The sequence below is a fragment of the Hibiscus syriacus genome, unplaced genomic scaffold (genome assembly GCF_006381635.1).
Source record: "Hibiscus syriacus cultivar Baekdansim isolate YM2019G1 unplaced genomic scaffold, ASM638163v2 tig00111221_pilon, whole genome shotgun sequence".
Lineage (NCBI taxonomy): Eukaryota > Viridiplantae > Streptophyta > Magnoliopsida > Malvales > Malvaceae > Hibiscus > Hibiscus syriacus.
Window position 1 is genome coordinate 34,349 of NW_024063025.1, and position 20,046 is coordinate 54,394.

Below are 20,046 nucleotides of genomic sequence, written 5' to 3' on the forward strand. Positions count from 1 at the left end.
TAAAGTAATACTCTATAATTGTATCATATAATGATTTTACCCAAGTACTCCTTTATAAAGTTTATATTACAGGTTCAATTAGTCTCATTCTATCTTATAAATAATTTCCACTTATTTTATATCATTTTCCTTTTCCACTCACATAAACCATCTATTTATTTAGTTCAATTTCTCATGACTTCCACAATACTCTTTAATAAAACTTTGTAGCTCTTCACTTTAATACATAAACCATAGTTTCCTTTAATTTATCAATCCTCCCTATATAACTTATGTATCCTTATTTATGCCCTCGAATTTATACTATTCTCTTAGAGTCTCCTAACATTTCTCGTATAACCACTTATACCATATCATATGACTTATACTTGATTATCTTATTCTCTCGTGTTCATTTCATTTCTTATGACTCTATCATATAACTTATCCCATGTTTTTTTTTCATTATTACATAATAAAGTTTTACATAAATCATATAGCATATACAAAGCATATCATTATCTTTAGTCATGCATACATACAATCAATGTAATACAGATAATCACATATAATTATAACAACACATAATCATGTCCATGACTTCATGCATATTACTCTAGGAAATAGACTCATCGCAAGTCTTATTTCCATTAAACACTACATATCACTAGTATGCACTCACATTGGCCTCACTAGTCAATTCCAATCTCTTATCTTTCCCTTGATCGATCTTACTTGCCAAATGTTCGAAATTGCTTTACGCGCAGAATCTACATAAATGTACATTTTGAGGCAATCATTAGATATCTACACCTTGTAATTGGATACTAGCAACTTAAACGAACTTATTAAACCAATATTCACATTTTTCCTTTAGGGGGAATCGATTCCCTCCTGTGGGGGAATCGGTTCCCCTATGAAATTCTGGAATTTCTGGTTCGCTTGAGGGGTATCGATTCCCCATTGAATGGGTACCGATTCCCTTGAATGGGTACCGATTCCCTTGAATGGGTACCGATTCCCCTTGCCTAGAAATCATATTTTCAGCACGAAACTTACTTCATTTCATCTTAAACACTTCATATTTCAACCTCTTCTATATACTAAACTCAAACACACATATTTAAGCCCATTTGTACTCATTTAATCCATCTTAATTCTCAAAATCCTCTCATCTTAATGAAATTCAAGAATTATAATCAATTTTCAACATGTTCTAAATTCCTTTCTATCACTCCAAATCTCTTAATTCAACTATTGACAAGTCAAATTCAACTTAAAATTCAACTTATCAACTTTATTTCAAGATTTCATTCAAAAACTCAAAATCTTTAATCTCTCCTATACCTTTCATCTTGTTGTTTTAGAACCAATTAAGCTTTCCTTAAGCTTAATTACCATCCAATGATCAAAACCCAACCTTTAGTTGAACAAATAATCAACTAATGAAGAAACTTACCTTTGCCCTTGAGCTCTTACGGGAGGAGAAAGAAGAAAGGAAGAAAGGAAGAAGAGATGAAATATTTTCATCTTCTACGTTTCAATCTCCTATTAAAGGGGATAAAAAATATCTTTATTGTCAAATGACCATTTTACCCTTTACTAGTTTGGATAATTACTAAAAACTTCCAGGGATTATCTCCACATAAATCATTGAACTTTTCAACTTTTCCACTTTAATCACCAAATTCTAAAATTTTACAATTTAGTCACTATCCCATAATTTGGGATGTTACAAATCTCCTCTCATTTAAAGAAAATTTGTCCTCAAATTTTCACTGCACACCTTGATAAGAACATGTCTGTTAATGTTCTCATGTTGTTTCCTTTACTTAATCTTTCTTTCCCTTAGTTCTTCAACTACCCTTTTTTTTACATCCTTATCATGTCACTTATCATATAACAAATAGCATCAGTTCTTATCACTCAAAATCATTAATCAATCAAATTCCTTATCAATCTTTAATTACCTTGCAGTAATAACCAACCTTTATTCCATCATCGCTTAATTACTTCTTAAACTTCCTTAATACATATAAATTATTCTTTATTCCTCTGACTAAATCTGCTTGACCAAGAAACATAACCTTTATTTATTCAAAATCAAAATATCCTTATACATAAATCATATATTTTCTTTCATTCTCACATACTCTTTTCCTCTCACTTGTGCTCATCTCTGATTATTAATCTTTATCATCTCTTCATCACTTTGATAATCAACACTCCTTGCACATACCTTATTCTTCGTAAAGTCCTTATTCAAATCATAATACACATATACTTGAATTCCTTCAAACATATTAATCCTTTACTCTTTCCGGTCGAAACTAACTCAGCATTATTTATTTGACTCATTCAACTCACATTCTTACTCATTCACAATGCAATTTTCCTGGGTTCAAACTCAGGCATTACAATTTCCTTTATCTTATAAATCAATCATCAATGCTCCTATTCTTAAACCCTTGCAAAACAGTACCTATATCACTTGATCCTTTTAAAATAATTTTGCTTTACCTATTTTCTAGCAGAACTTTTAATCCAATCCATTACTTTCCCTTCTAACTTAACTTCATATTCATTCTTAACTCCTTATTTAATCTTCCAATACCAGACTCTATTATTCAAGCGTATCTATCTTTCATCAAGTTTTGATCCTTTGCTATGGAATACAACTAATTCAAATCGAGTCTGTAATTGAGAATCATAATCTGTCTCTCTTCGATAATGTGATTTTAATGAGATACAAATTCTCTTAATTCTTCTGAGATCTCTCTAGATCTTTAATACAATCATACTTCTTGAAAAGAACAAATTTATTTATTTATTTGTTTTTTTAACATCAATAATATTCTTTTCGTCTAGTCACAAACCCTCCATACCTCACTTACATACATCATTTTTCCTTCAAATAACTTAACAACAATTTTTTCAACTTATCAAACTATATTCATATCCCTACACATTACGATTCCTCTGTTTTCAAAATCAAGCATTCTAACTTTCTCTGTCTTATAAATTGATTGTTGATATATTGATTCTTAAACTTTTCTATTACTTTATAACTTTCCTTAACCATATGAATCCTTATCTCCTTCACTACATCACATTTACATGGTCGAGATACACAACTATATCCATATCCGTTTCATATTCGGTTAACTTATCCTAATAATATCTTCAAATCCTTTAATCTCAATACACTTTTCGTCACATAAACTGGTTAGCCAACGCTAACTCTTTTCATCTAGAATGCAAACCCTTATAATATCCATATTTTTCTTATACCCAATACTATCTCTTTGTTTCAAATTCATCACAATAATTGCATTTATCTTATAAACTGGTCACTGATTCACTTATTCTTGAACTCTTGTACAATTCTAGCCACATCCTTAGATCTTTTAACTTTCTTATGGTGACACTTGTTCACCATATTCAATCGTATCCATGAAATAATAAGAATACTTCATATCACTTTTCCGATTCAGACCTGTGAAAACTTTCTAACACTATTCTAATATGATTTCAACTTTCTGAAATCAATCTTTGATCTTATGAGGCACTTTCTGAAGTGTACGCTCTTCCCCCTACCTGGCCAGGGCAGGTGAATTGCTATCACAATCAGGAATATCACCTCTTACTTCACTTCGAAATTAATATAATCATACTTCTATTATAACTTAGCAATCTAATTCTATTAGCAAGACAACACACTCCTTACACTATCATATCAGAATTTTTCACCTTAGTTGGAATGTACACATTTTATGACACTTTGGACTTCGGTTTATGCCGAGAATCGACTAAACCTTAGCTCTGATATCATTAAATGTAACACCCCCAACCCATATCCGACCCGGATACGAGTATGAGGTGTCACATTGACTTTTCAAACTTTGACTCTTGACAAAATTCAAAGAAAATTTAAACATTTCATTAAAGTAAAAGCGGTTTAGTTACATAAACTGACCAAAATAACCAAAATCAATCAGAGCATACTTAATTCAACCAATTAGTACATGCCAACTATACTCAAAATAACCAAAAACATTTAAATCCTCTATTTTCTCTGATCTGAAATTTTGTAAGGGAGATGCTGACCTGTATTGCTCCTCACAGCTTCTATATTCACTTTCTGTAACCTGCGTGTGAAACACTCACGCTAATTCGATTACTTAGTGAGACATAAAGAAAACACATCTAATGGAATTCATACCCACTAATCATGCATGATTGTTTTATGCTATCAAATTATACAACTCAATTACATATACATCAACATATATTCATGTATATTATGTAACAGATACCATAACCCCTATCACACATATATCATATCATGCAATTCATATCACACATCATATACATATATCACATACATTGTTCTCATATCACTAACTGTTTATCCTTACTAATTCCTTTTTTCATATCATCATACATTTATATATTCTTATATGTCCTATCAATAACCTATAAACTTACTCATATTCTCATATATCATATTTTAATATAATATGTATAGTAATACTCTATAATTGTATCATATAATGATTTTACCCAAGTACTCTTTATAAAGTTATATTACAGGTTCAATTAGTCTCATTCTATCTATAAATAATTTCCACTTATTTATATCATTTTCCTTTTCCACTCACATAAACCATCTATTTATTTAGTTCAATTTCTCATGACTTCCACAATACTCTTTAATAAAACTTTGTAGCTATTCACTTTAATACATAAACCATAGTTTCCTTTAATTTATCAATCTCCCTATATAACTTATGTATCCTTATTTATGCCCTCGAATTTATACTATTCTCTTAGAGTCTCCTAACATTTCTCGTATAACCACTTATACCATATCATATGACTTATACTTGATTATCTTATTCTCTCGTGTTCATTTCATTTCTTATGACTCTATCATATAACTTATCCCATGTTTTTTTTCCATTATTACATAATAAAGTTTTACATAAATCATATAGTATATACAAAGCATATCATTATCTTTAGTCATGCATACATACAATCAATGTAATACAGATAATCACATATAATTATAACAACACATAATCATGTCCATGACTTCATGCATATTACTCTAGGAAATAGACTCATGCAAGTATTATTCCATTAAACACTACATATCACTAGTATGCACTCACATTGGCCTCACTAGTCAATTCCAATCTCTTATCTTTCCCTTGATCGATCTTACTTGCCAAATGTTCCGGAATTGCTTTACGCGCAGAATCTACATAAATGTACATTTTGAGGCAATCATTAGATACCTACACCTTGTAATTGGATACTAGCAACTTAAACGAACTTATTAAACCAATATTCACATTTTTCCTTTAGGGGGAATCGATTCCCTCCTGTGGGGGAATCGGTTCCCCTATGAGATTCTGGAATTTCTGGTTCGCTTGAGGGTATCGATTCCCCATTGAATGGGTACCGATGGGTACCGATTCCCCTGCCCAGAAATCATATTTTCAGCATGAAATTTACTTCATTTCATCTTAAACACTTCATATTTCAACCTCTTCTATATACTAAACTCAAACACACATACTTAAGCCCATTTGTACTCATTTAATCCATCTTAATTCTCAAAATCCTCTCTCTTATGAAATTCAAGATTATACTCAAACATGTTCTAAATTCTTTCTATCACTCCAAATCTCTTAATTCAACTATTGACAAGTCAAATTCAACTTAAAATTCAACTTATCAACTTTATTTCAAGATTTCATTCAAAAACTCAAAATCTTTAATCTCTCCTATACCTTTCATCTTGTTGTTTTAGAACCAATTAAGCTTTCCTTAAGCTTAATTACCATCCAATGATCAAAACCCAACCTTTAGTTGAACAAATAATCAACTAATGAAGAAACTTACCTTTGCCCTTGAGCTCTTACGGGAGGAGAAAGAAGAAAGGAATAAGAGATGAAATGTTTTCATCTTCCACGTTTCAATCTCCTATTAAAGGGGATAAAAAATATATTTATTGTCAAATGACCATTTTACCCTTTACTACTTTGTATAATTACAAAAACTTCCAGGGATTATCTCTACATAAATCATTGAACTTTTCAACTTTTCCACTTTAATCACCAAATTCTGAAATTTTACAATTTAGTCACTACCCATAATTTGGGATGTTACAGATATAGTGATTGGAGTTGACTGGATGAAGAAATATAGTTCAGTATTGATGGATTTTAATGACATGACTCTCAATTTTAAAATTGGTGATCAAGATATTGTGTTAAAGGGAGGAGTGAACAATGTTGCTATGAAGGTTATTTCAGGCACCAGAATGCAAAAGTTGATGAAAAACAACCCTGATTTGGTGGAGGAATTATATGTTAAATGCAGTGGTTAGTAACACTGATATACCTCCTGAAATTCAAGCAGTATTAGCTAACTTTAAAGATGTGTTTGAAGAACCTACTGGAATGCCTCCAAGAAGGAAGCATGATCATTCTATTACTTTAAAACCAGGATCTGAAGCAGTTAATGTAAGACCCTACAGAATGCCTTACCATCAGAAAACTGAGGTTGAAAAACAAGTGGCTGACATATTAGCTGCATCAATCATTCAAACTAGTAAAAGTTCTTTTGCCTCACCATGTTTGTTAGTAAAAAAGAAAGATGGTAGCTGGAGAATGTGCATTGATTATAGACAGTTAAATGCACTAACTGTGAAGAACAAGTTTCCTATTTCTGTTGTGGATGATCTCTTGGATGAATTGGCTAGAGCTAAATATTTTTCTAAGCTGGATTTAAGATTTGTGTACTGACAGATCATAATTATACCTGAAGATATTCCTAAAATAACTTTTAGGATACATCATGGTTATTTTGAGTTTAAGGTGATTCCCTTTGGGCTAACTAATGCATCAGCCACCTTTCAAGCTCTTATGAATGATCTTTTTGGTTCCTACCTTAGAAAATTTGTTCTAGTCTTTTTTGATGACATTTTAATTTACAGTTCTGATTTGCTTAGTCATGTGCAGCAATTAAGAACTATTTTGTAGATTCTGAGGACAAATCAGCTTTTTGCTAAGAGAATTAAATGTTTTTCGGGCAAACAGAAGTGGAGTATCTGGGACATTCTATTTCTCAACATGGAGTTGCTACAGAACCTTCTAAGATTCAAGCTATTCAGTAGTGGCCTTTTCCAAATAACTTGAAATCTTTGCATGGGTTTTTTGGTCTCACTGGCTATTATAGAAAGTTTATTAAAGCTTATGGGGGGATTAGTAAACCTCTTACTACAATGCTTAAGAAAGATCAGTTTGTGTGGACTGAAGAAGCTAAGGAATCATTTCTACTCCTTAAAAAGATTATGTGTTGTGCTCCAGTGTTAGCCCTACCTGATTTCAATAAAAGGTTTTGCTTGGAGACTGATGCTAGTTCCAAAGGTATTGGGGCAGTCCTATCTTAGGAGGGTAAGCCAATTGCTTACCTTAGTAAAGCTTTGGGACCAAAGCAAATTGACTTGTCCATCTATGAGAAAGAATATTTATTAATCCTAATGGCTATCTCTAAATGGAGACACTATTTGGAAGGAAATCCATTTACAATCAAAACATATCATGAATCTTTGAAGCATTTGCTAGATCAAAAACCCACTACTACTATTCAAAAGAAGGGTCTTACTAAACTGTTGGGATTGGATTACTCCATTCAATTTCGCAAAGGGAAACACAATAAAGCTGCTGATGCTTTATCAAGGAGGTTTGAGGAAAATTCTGAATTAAACCAATTATCTACAACAATTATAATTCCTGCTTGGGTACATAAAGTTGAAAACAGTTATGAAGGGGATTATTTTGCAAAGGATTTAATTCCTAAGTTGTTACTTGGAAATCAAAATGTGTCACTTTGGTCTTATACTAAAGGTGTTTTAAGATATAGGGGCAGAGTTATATTGGTTAGACAGGTGGATTAAGGAATCAACTTCTTGCTACACTTCATGATTCACCACAAGGGGGACACTCTGGGATACAAGCTACTTATCATAGAATGAAGCTATATTTTTATTGGAAGGGCATGAAAACATTGGTTAAACAATATGTTCAACAATTTGATGTATGTCAAATAATAAAAAAATGAGCATGTCTTACAGCCTGGGTTACTACAACCTTTACCTATTCCACAGCAGGCTTGGGAGTTTATTACCATGGACTTTATTGAAGGATTGCCTACTTCTAATAGATATAATTCTATTTTGGTGATCATTGACAAATTCACCAAATATGGCCATTTTTTACCCCTGGTTCATCCCTTCACAACTACTGAAGTTGCTAAAGTTTACCTAGATCAGGTCTACAAACTCCATGGTCAACCTAAAGTTGTTTTTCTGATCGAGATAAAATTGCACTAGCATATTTTGGAAGGAGCTATTGAAGTTATTAGGGACTACATCCCTATTTACAACTACTTATCATCCTCAAACGGATGGCCAGACAAAGAGACTTAATCAATGCCGGAGCAATAACTAAAAGGCCTTTGTTTTTTAAAGCCAAATTCTTGGGCTAAGTGGATATCTCATGCAGAATGGTGGTACAATACTAGTTTTCATACAACTTTGGGTAATACTCCCTTTACTGTCCTATATGGTTATACACCGCCTACAATGACCTGGGGAACTGAGTCAAGAATAGCTAATGTGCAACAATTAAATGCAAGAGAGGTATAATGTAAACAATATACTACTGGATTAGCTTACCAAAACACAAAATCGGATGAAGCATTATGCAGATAAAAAGCGCAGTGATCGAGAGTTTGCAGAGGGAGATGAAGTTTACCTTAAACTTCAACCTTATAAACAGACTTCCTTAGCCTTACACAAGAATCTGAAATTATCTGCTCGTTATTATGGTCCCTACAAAATCACAAAAAGAATTGGGTCAGTCGCTTATCAACTGGAATTACCGAATCATTCTAAGTTACATCCAGTATTTCACATTAGCCTTTTGAAGAAAAAAATTGGAAAGAAAGGTGTTGCTTCTACAGACCCACCTGAACTCACTTCTGATGGCCAACTACGGGTTTATCATGCGACTATTTTAGATAAGCGTGTTATCAAAAGAAACAACAGGGCTGTGACTTAACTGCTCATACAATGGTCGAATTTAGGAGAGGAAAACGCTACCTGAGAAGATTTCACAGTGCTTCGTTCCCAATTCCCTGACTTCGATCCTTGGGGACAAGTATCGACTGCAGTTGGGGGTATTGTCATGATTCATGAGGCTGAAATGGAGAAGGATTTGGGGAATCAAGAGGCGGGAATGAGAAGGTATTGGGGAAAATGAGAGAATTAGGGACTTTGGGAACAAATGAAATAAAATTGATGGACCAAGCAGGAAACATACCTGAAGAGAAGAACTGGCTGTGTGGATCGAATGGGTGTGGACCAGAGAAGAACGAGCCCAAATTGGAGAACTAGAACCCAAACAGTCTGCAGTGGAATCCAAAAGATAAAATCAGTTACAGGAATCTAGTTGTTATGGAAGGACAGTACAACTGACACTAAATTTTAACAAATTCAGCTATATACTGGTTGTAAAGAAACGAATGAAGATATGAATGAAATATTGAGAATTTTGTTTTCTTCAATCTATCTTCTCTCTTTTTCTTAATCCTTTCTAAAATTCTTGAGCAAATCATCACACTCTCTTTTCCTCCCTCTCTAGTCTATTGTATCATCTTGAGTTAAATATTCATGGTTTTTTTCTTTTTGTATATATTTATTTTGATATAACTGTTTGTTGAATCAATAAGGGTACACATCAAAATAAATATAAGTCTCTCAAAAAATCCTTAAAGACAATGTCTAATGCATATCTTAAATTAATCTAAATCCTAGTAATATTTTTCGTCAATTAAAATAATCAAAATTGAAAAAAAAAATATCATTAAAAGTCTAAATCCATTGATGGACATATATAACGGGGAAAAACAGTGAAATTCTGGGAGGGATAACATCAACTTCATTCAAGATGTCAAGCCCTCAATTCAAAACCATCAATCACAGACAGAAATTTGAAAGCCGTTTCCTCATCTACGAATTTTGTGTCAGTTGTACATTTGTGGCTAATCTTACCCCCCTTAGGGACCATACGCGGATACCTCATTTCTTTCTTTTCTGTGACAACAACCAGAGGCCAAAAACTTTTAAAATTTATAAAATAATCATTAACATTTTTATTATAAAATAATTAATGACTTGATAACAATTGTAAAAAATTAATAAATTTAATAATTATTTTATAATATTTAATAACTTATAACTATTTTATAAATTTTATGAATACTTAATAATTTTTAAATTTTGAATAATTATAATAATCATTTGAACATATAAGTATCAAGTTAGAAGTTTACAATGATAAAATTCAATCATTGTAGTATTACTGCTGCAGAACTGATAGATTCTTTGTTTCGTGTAAAGAATTAGGTACAGAATTCACTGTCAGGGTATTTACCGACTTTCTTTTCTGTTCTGGTATTTATTTACTATCATTTCAATCCATTTTTTCACCCTTTCATCGTAGTTTACAAACTTACATAGTTACCGCCACAAGTCTTTGCTACTTATTTATGTTTTAACCATTACCTATGGATCATCATAAAGTCACATCAGGATTTAAATGAAGATTTTTCATTGTTTTTTTTCTCATCCGACTATGTATGTGATAAGACTCTCCATGACATAGCCACCAACTCAGGTAAGCAGATTTGGATGGGAAAAACAGTAGGTTTCTAAAAGGGAAGACCCACAGCACTGATCGAAATCCTATCCTTATTCAGAAATAAAAGAAAAAAATATGATGGAAGCACCCATGTCTAGTCATGAAAGCTGCATAAGTTTGTTCAAGATAGGAAGTTCAGATTTGGGACTGATCATTGCAGCAGAATCTTCTTTAAATTGTGGGATTTTTCTTTACTTTTTAATCTTTTTGATTTGGGACAGGGAAAGTTTGCTTTTTGAAAATGAGAAGTTTTTTATTGAGGAAATGACATGACATATGAGTGAGTGAATGCATGAGGTATTGGGTGGCAGTGGCAGAGAGAGAGAGAGAGATAGTGGATGACAGAGACCAGCTCTTGTAGGGATGGAAACAATGCTTGGGGAATTCACAAAGTTTTTGCTTTTGTTGTGATTCAGATGCATTTGCAGAGAGGGAAAGGATAATGGATGGTGGGAAAGAAGGGTTGGCCCCAAACCACGATGGGTGTTGGTAGGTTAGGTAGCAACCCCTGGCCCTTAGATTCCTCCGGCCCACCCCCTGAACTCTCTTGCTTCTCAAGCAACCCTTCTTTTTCTTCACGTAACTAAGCCACCCTTTGAGAAGATATCAATATGGCTCCACATCCCATGACTTTGGTCATAAAAATCTCTGCATCACCACCCTTTTCAAGAAATTTCTATTTCTTTTTCCTTTTACACTGATCAATCAAATCTCTCTTTTGCTTTTCTTTCATTAAACTCTGTCTCACCACCACTCCCCAGTATCTTCTTCTTTCCCTTTGAATAACATCATGGCAGTTAAATAATTGGGATTAGGATTACTGTCTAAAACTCAGCTGCCTGTTGGGTCATGTCTTGCAATCGGATGGCTTTTTTCCCAGCAAATTTCATGCTCCAAACTCCTCATCAAGAAGATCATTCTCAACCACCAAATTCCATCAATCAAATGCTTCCTTCATGCACACCCCAAGAATTTCATGGTATATATAATAATCTGAATCTTTAGGGTTCATCAGTTTATGTATATCTAACCTTATAATGGAATTGATTTCTGTTTCTAACACACTTACATATAGGTGTTGCGTCATTTCTGGGGAAGAGATCAATATCGTTTTCCGGTATTAATGCATGTGAAGAAGCAAATGGGGAGGATGATTTGTCAGATGATGGTTCACAAGCAGGAGAAAAGAAGAGAAGGCTTAACATGGAACAAGTGAAGACTCTTGAGAAGAACTTTGAGTTGGGCAATAAGCTTGAACCTGAGAGAAAAATGGAGCTGGCTAGATCTCTTGGATTGCAGCCAAGGCAAATTGCCATTTGGTTTCAGAACAGAAGAGCAAGGTGGAAAACCAAGCAACTTGAGAAAGACTATGATCTGCTTAAAAAACAGTATGAAGCAATCAAAGCAGATAATGATGCACTCCAAGCTCAGAACCAAAAGCTCCATGCACAGGTAATCATATACATGTGTAAAATATATAATTCAGCTTTTTGAAGATTATAATCATAACCAAATGCTTTTATTGACTTTCTATGGAATCAATGTTTTCTCAACTTAATACTGACACATAATTTTACTTTCTATGAGTTGATTAATGGCCTAATATGGTTTTAGTCCCTCTACTATGCCAAGATTTAATCTCTACTCTAACTTTTATCATGTTATTAGCAGGTTCAAATTAATAACATCGCTAGTTGTTGTGATTAAAACAATGATGTAGATTTGATCAATTTGGGCCTATAAATGGTAAAAGACCAAATTATGACATATTAAAGTAGAGGAATTAATAGCAAATGTTAGCATAGTAGAGGGCTAAATTTATAATTAGACCTTGATGATCAATCATTTTTTGAAGCTTAATTAGAGAACCATGAGTCATATGACTCGTGGCAATGGCATGCAAAGAATGAAATATTTTTCTTATAATTTACAACAATGATGTCATTGGTTTTAGTATTAAATTACTATGAATATTTGGCTTTTTTGTGTAACAACATTCTTCGTCATTGATCGGATAAGTTAATTTGTGGGTGCAGATATTGGCACTGAAAGGAGGGGAACCGACGGAATCCATCAACCTCAATAAAGACACCGAAGGTTCATGCAGTAACAGAAGTGAAAACAGCTCAGATTTGAATCTGGTCATCTCAAGGACACCAGCAATCGACAGTCATCCCACAAGCATAACCCTTTTCCCTACGACATCCATTAGGCCCAACGGTGGCGGCGTTGCGGTAGCGCAGATGTTTCAAACAGCATCGTCAAGGCCGGATAATCACCTCCAATGCCAAAAGATGGATCAGATGGTTAAAGAAGAAGGCCTCGGTAACATGTTCTGTAGCATCGAGGATCAAACAGGGTTTTGGCCATGGCTTGAGCATCACCATTTCAATTGACGAGTTTAAAAAGTTTTACATCAAGAGGTGATTAATTTAAGGAGGAATAAATTATACGTTTTAAGTTGGAAGTGATGAGGTAGTTGGTATGAAGCAGATGTAGTTAGCTTTGGAATCGTGTTCTTTGCATTGAAGAGATGACATTGTAATGATTTCTTCCTCTTCTTCTTCTTGGTGCTGATAATCATCAAACGCTAATGCCTAATGGATCATGGTGAACAAAACCTGGTCCAAGTTATGGACTGTTTTAACCCAATTTTTTTCTATTTTTGTTGTAAAAAACGGGAGAGTATGGAATTCCAACACACATTCCAAGAGAAGAAGAAGACAAGCAGATTGAAGAGCAGAAGAAAACAAGAGGAGTTGGAAACTGTCGTTCTCGTGAAGGGGACGTTGCCAGAACCCTACTGCCATTTACTGCTCAGCCCATTTTTGGACTCTTTGATGGCACCAAAATATTATATATATATATATATGATATGACCCACTCTATCGACCACTTGCTATCATCCAACAAAGTCCTCCTCCTTACCCCCACTTTCTTCCAACTCCTTCTCCCGATTTCTTACGTGTATCATGTTCGTACAGAATAGAACGGTATTGAACAAATAATTCCGAATCATTTGGCTCCCACAATGTACAACATATGGAGGAAAGAACAATTTAGGGTTTGAAATGAAATGGACAGATGATTGAAAACATTGACCAACCTTGTATTTCTATTTGCTAAAAACTAACCAACATTTAATACAATAATAAACACTGCAAATCATACTCATTATATCTAGAAGTAAGGCTAGTGGGTATTTTCTATCATTCAGGAACCCTAATTGTACTGAAACAAGTATAAATATGGTTCATGCTCTTTTAGGTTGAGCGAGCTAGAGCTTGTCGGGTAGAATATCTGCAAGGCAAATAAGGTGAAGAGGACGTTGGAGTTTGTACTTTGAATTTTATTTTAAGTTAATAAAGAAAATAGAATGCAAGAGTAGAGTGATCAGATGAGATGAGGAGGATGTTACACTTGAAAATGCGTGCGGGTCAGGATAGAAGCGATTCCTCGTACAAAGTGAATGAGAAGCCTGCCTCTTGTTTTGAAAGAAACTATAGCCAAAGTGTTTTAGCCTTTAGGTTAAAAGCTATAAAGGCATGTAAATTCTGTGTTTTAGCCTTTAGGTCGTTAGTGTGAGATCAGATTAGTAGCCTAATGGGTTTTCTCAAGTAGTATCATTTAACAAGGATCCAATAGAAATGAGATAATAACGGTTAAGCTTTGATATTTGTGTTGGATACAAGGAATGAGGTTGGTGGCGATGGTCAATTCACTCTGTTAAGCTTTGAGTTAATGCTCCAATTTTCCATCTCTCTCTCAACATTTAGACATCTTGATGCAACTAGATTGAAGATAGTCTTGGTATGGTGGGTTATTTATGGTTTGGGACATGACTTTGGCCATTAGTTTACTTTATTCTTTCAACAGCAATTGGGCCTTAGTTTTCATAGTAAAAGGTCCTTTTGTGCCATCATCAAGGGACTCCCTTCCCTTACCCATGTCATTTTGATCCCACTCAGAGTTCAATACACTTTTTTTACTACCTTTATCTTTCCATAATTAGCTTCTTATCCTCGAATTGGTGACATATTAACATGTTAAATCAGGAAGGTCAAATAGTGTTGACTTGACTTGGGCTCAACAACTCCGAAGCCCATATAGGAAAGGAGAAGATATATATCATTTGGACTAGACGTGAGTAGACCAATGGTGGCCCATATGCACAATTCAGTGGAACAAAATGGAGCCCAGGGACACTGACACATGGCATGGGGCTCAAATCTCATTTAGTGTTCAAGTGCAGGCAAAAGTGCCCCCCCCCCCCAAACACCAAACTTGTTTCTGTCATGGAGCGCTGAAATGGGGTCCCAATATGGCTTTAAAAAGCTCAATCAAAACACCCTTTGCTGTTTCCATGATTTATATGTATCATGCAGCTGATGCAATTCTCATTACAATCTGACAGATAATGTGAAAAAAAAGTAAGCAATCATGTGAGACAGACAGTTAATTTTCCTCCTCATACTCCAAGACTAAGCATGCCTGCACAAGAATAGAATATCTCTTTCTACTACAGTTTTTAACTAGGGTGCATGGTAACGTTCAGAAGGGTATAAATCAAAGCTTTAGAGCTAAAACAGTATAAATCTACGTACTTCATGTGGGGGAAGTACGGACTTTGATCAACAGAAGCCATGAAGAGAGCTTCCTGGAAGTTTGTCAACACAATTATGAGATTGTTTGTAAGGGATCTTTTCTTTTTCCTTTTTTTTTGGGGGTGGGGGGTTCATATTGTCAATCTAGAGTGCAAGCAAATCATAATAATTTGTCTTATTAAATCTTTGAAATGGTTGAGTCATGACAATAAAAAGTAAGGAGATAAATTGATTATTTGGTTATAGTGTTATAAACTGCAACGTCCATGACTAGTCCCAAACTTTGGTTGTGAAATATAATGATATTTCGTGTCCTACCCATTGATGCAGAGTTAAAAGAAAAGAATGAAAATGGCCCCAACATATCTGCGAAACGTGAAGCTGCTGGGGGGAGTGAAGTAGTAGCAGTCACCATTACCAAACTTTGTTTTTCCATTTGGATCATATGATGACAAGTCTGAAAGAGGAAACAAAAGAGATAGCAATGTAGATGCCGTGTTGTGTCCAGCAGTTCATTTGGTAGGTGAGCTCTTCTATGAACGCAACATCTTTATTGAAATTAGCCGAAGAGTGAGTCAAGGTGGCAGAACGTAAATTCATCTCCCCCCCCACCTTGGCAGATTCCACTTTGCAGTAAACCAATATATACATTAATAAATTCATCCATTTGTGAAAATAAATTCCCTTTTTGGCTTCTTTATATTCTCACTGTTACTCACCAGTGTTACCAACTAATGAATGCAACAGTAGAGAGAGCTTTATATGATTGGGAGCTTGACTCTTAGCTCCTTCAACATAATATTTCTACCAATTTTGAGACATTACAATACAACATTGGTGTAACGCAGCTTAGAGAAGTTGAGATTATCTTATTCATGGATTGGGGCATAGCATTTATACATACAAGGAGAAAAACTGGAGGAAGGTCCCATATATTAAGGGCTGTGATTTGGATTATATCTTGATTAATATTACATGAGAATCCTTCATCACACAGACACACACACACACATATACACAAAATGAGAATCTCAGCCTTTGTGAAAAAAAAAAAATCTTTTATGGGACCATCAATTGAATCAAATCAGATTTAACAAATTGTGATTCATATATATATGGACATGGAAATTAGGTAAGTAAGCTTATCATGTTTTTTCTCTTAAAAAAATATCCATTAATTTTATTGAATAAATTAAAAAATACAATAAAATCACAATTAAAAAATTAAAATTAATTAAAACTAATCATATTAACATGTTATTTTCTTAAAACTATCACATAGCACAAATTAGTCATTAAAGAAAATAGTTTTAAAAAAAATCAATCAATCAACTTGAAAATATAGTATATACAAACAAACACCATTTTCGACGATAAATAATAAATAACATCAACACTAACATAAAATTAATATAACAATGACAACACGTTGAAGAGGTGACTTCTAATCTAACCTTGATAAAAGAAGAGACATGCTATTGAACAACAAAGAATGTATTATAAAACAAAAGACAAAAATGATCCACCATTTTTATTAGAAAAGGAAAACACATATGATTCATTCCTTTTATGAATAACTTTTAATAACTTAACTTAAAATAATGTTAATAAAACAACGAGAATAATAATTCAACTATTATCAAAGATTCTGTACCTTTGATGTGAATGATAATTAAAATTAAGATGGGACAGTGCACAAACAACAAGACAAATTAATAGTATGAACTATTATCATAAAACGATAGAGCTTTGCATTGTATTCCATCCAAAAAGCTAATTCACCGGCTAAAGTGGTGTTGTCCCCATACACCTCCTGCTTTTCTTTCCGAAAAAACAGTAAGACCAACCAACAATAGGGAGGGAAAATCTATAGTATTTTTTTTTGAATTAATATAGGGTGATTATAAGGTATTATCTATTATAAAGATTATTAATTATTTAATAATAAAAACTCAAATATTATTGTAATCTCTGATGCTCGAACCTGGACCTCTAGAGATAACAATTAACAACTAGATATAATATATCCTTAACAACAAGTAAAGGATGCATTTTTCTCTAAGGCTGTAATACCAGTGTATGAATCAGATTACAGTCTAATACTAAAGCAGGCTATATTATACTATATAAAAAAACTTTAAGAAACTAATATATTCGGCTGACGATTAATAAATCAGTAATTTAGTGACGATGATTATTTAATAAAGCTTTGATGTATTTTTAAAATGATATTGAAAGAGAAATCGGGGTGATTAATCATGTTTCGGAACGTATATATAGGAAATGACCTAGAGCCCAGCGCAGCATTAAGCTTGGTGAGCATAATAAGCGAAGGCAAAAGATGTAATGATAAGGTGATTGAATATTTACAAGGTAATGATTCCCTTTATGTCGAGATATTGGAAAGGCCCACGTGCTTTGAAAAAGGCAGAAAGAGCGGATGAGACACACATTTGGCAATGGCATCATCAAAACAAGACCCACTCCACATCAAATATCAATCTCTTTGGGAACTTGGGCCTATCCCACATTAATCTTTTTGTTTACATTTTTCATTCATGGATTAGTTCAAACTCCCCTTTCCCTAGTAATACTAATGCATGCATTCGGAGACTTACCATTGCCCTTCTATTATTTTGCCTTGTTTGTTAGGGATTATCGTATTGCCTTTAGTTGTCCAAGGCTTCCTAATAATTCCCCCATGGCCGGTCCAGTTTAGTAATATCATTTACTCATCATGTTGATGACATAATTATATTGTAGCATGACACTGAAACATGAATCGAGCTTGAGCTTGGCCTTGGCCCTCTCCTTCCCATGCACCATTACCGCTATCTCTCTCCTTTGCTCCCTTTGTAATCGATTCATTAATATAAAATTAAAAAAAATGATGGCTGCTAAGAGCTAAGACAATGATGGCATTGAATCCCAACTCACTAAAAATATATTTTATATTTTAAATGGTTGTCCATTGTTCCCGTATGTAATTTTATCAAATATAACTTAATGAATATCACAATGGGTACACTAGAAAATCTTATATAGCAGGAAACATGTGGCTGTTAATTTCAGATGTGTCCAGCTATAATTGAGGTTGAAGTAAAGTTGAAAACGTAATGGACTTTTAAAACACGTTTTATGGGACCAAGGGGACTTTGGACAAAATTTGTAAAATTATCTTTTTACAATTGTCAAAGATTACGATTTCACCTTCACAAAACATGAGAGATAATACATATTTACAGGGTGGAGGCAAGACAAAATGAGCAAAGTTTCACGTTTCACTCACTGACAAAATTGAGGGGAAAAGAAAAAGGGATGGCTTTAAAGAGGGTCTAGGGCTCCACAGGACACGATGCTCTTTTAAAGGGCTGCAGATGTGGGACAACATACATGCATGCATTGCAATTAACACCCATTCTCTATATATAAATTTAAACCCAAGTAAAAATATATATCAAACTAAAGCAAAACCAAAACATGAAGATTATTAAAATACAGGGACTAAAGCCATAATCAGTCCTTTTGCCTTGGTTTGGCACTTAGGCTACCACCGTTTGACGAGTGGATGATTTTAAAAGTTAACATAACATGGTTTATTTCTCCACCCTTTCTCTATCCGCACGTCATGCAAATCTCATTTGTCCACGTGGCATAATCCGGAACAGGTGGGTAGAACCGTTTTAGCTTGAAAGTGAATATCTAAGAAAGAGCAGTGGTTAGTTTTCTAGGGTTTCAGTTGGCTTTCAACTTCAACAACTAAGCTAGGGTTCGGTGTATTTCGTGTTTATATTTTCACCCATCAAATGATTTGAAGTTTGCATTTCTTAAACTAAACTTTAGATTTAAATTTATAGATAAACGAAATAGTGTTAAGAAATTTCGATACTTATGTATGTGTTCAATCTACCTTAACTCTAAGTATAATTAATCTCATGTCATATAATTATAATAAATGCTTTTTTTAGATCGAATACATACAACATATGGTTCAAACTTGATATTCTTTTGATTTTTCCCCATAGAGTTAATAAGTTCTCACTGAAGAAAAATATTGGACTTTTGGATGAAATTTTGAGTTTTAAAATTGCCTACCAATGTTTGCCACACGTTTGAGTTAAAGTCTACCCAACCCATCAAAACTGAAAACTAAAAATATGATTTAGATGTTTGAGTAAACTACACCCAAGATTGTTTAATTATGATTTTGATGATAAACATGTCACTCGATTAAATATTACTTCAAATATATTATTTTGTAGTCAAATATTTGACGGAATAGTGATATGACATGATATAATAATAGTTTTAGTTCCTAAAACTTAACCAAATTTATCAATTTGATCATACTTTGAAACAATTCAACAAATATAACCCTTCGTATTTGAATTTTTTTTTATCATTTCAACCTTTGTTCTTCTCATAAATTCTCTAAAAGATGTTAATTATTTTCCTAATATGATAATAATTTAACTTTACCTTATTGTTGCTTTATGACAAAATATAGTTATTCAACTACTACTTTGGTTCAATGTACTTATTTAGTTTGACGGCATTATTAAACAAATATTAAATTGATAAAATTTTTAAATATAAATGGTTATATTTATTGAATTTTTTCCCGAAATGTGATGAAATTAATAGAATTGATAAATTTTGAGAACTATAAATATAATCGTATCATA

The 20,046-nt window shown here is 33.4% G+C and overlaps 1 protein-coding gene across 1 annotated transcript; it reads left to right on the plus strand.

The window, feature by feature from the left end:
• Positions 1 to 11,354: 11,354 nt before the first annotated feature.
• On the plus strand, positions 11,355 to 13,854 carry LOC120156515 (homeobox-leucine zipper protein ATHB-13-like). Its single transcript, XM_039167827.1, has 3 exons — positions 11,355 to 11,736; positions 11,833 to 12,209; positions 12,794 to 13,854. Exons 1-3 carry the CDS (start codon positions 11,607 to 11,609, stop codon positions 13,151 to 13,153), a joined length of 867 nt encoding a protein of 288 aa, XP_039023758.1. The 5' UTR covers positions 11,355 to 11,606; the 3' UTR covers positions 13,154 to 13,854.
• Positions 13,855 to 20,046: the final 6,192 nt, after the last annotated feature.

Bases quoted from the DNA above. Each gene is read 5' to 3' on its own strand.
- LOC120156515 (XM_039167827.1), top strand. From the start codon at position 11,607: ATGTCTTGCAATCGGATGGCTTTTTTCCCAGCAAATTTCATGCTCCAA. The intron at 11,737-11,832 runs GTATATATAATA...ACTTACATATAG, and splicing joins CACACCCCAAGAATTTCATG to GTGTTGCGTCATTTCTGGGG. The intron at 12,210-12,793 runs GTAATCATATAC...TTGTGGGTGCAG, and splicing joins ACCAAAAGCTCCATGCACAG to ATATTGGCACTGAAAGGAGG.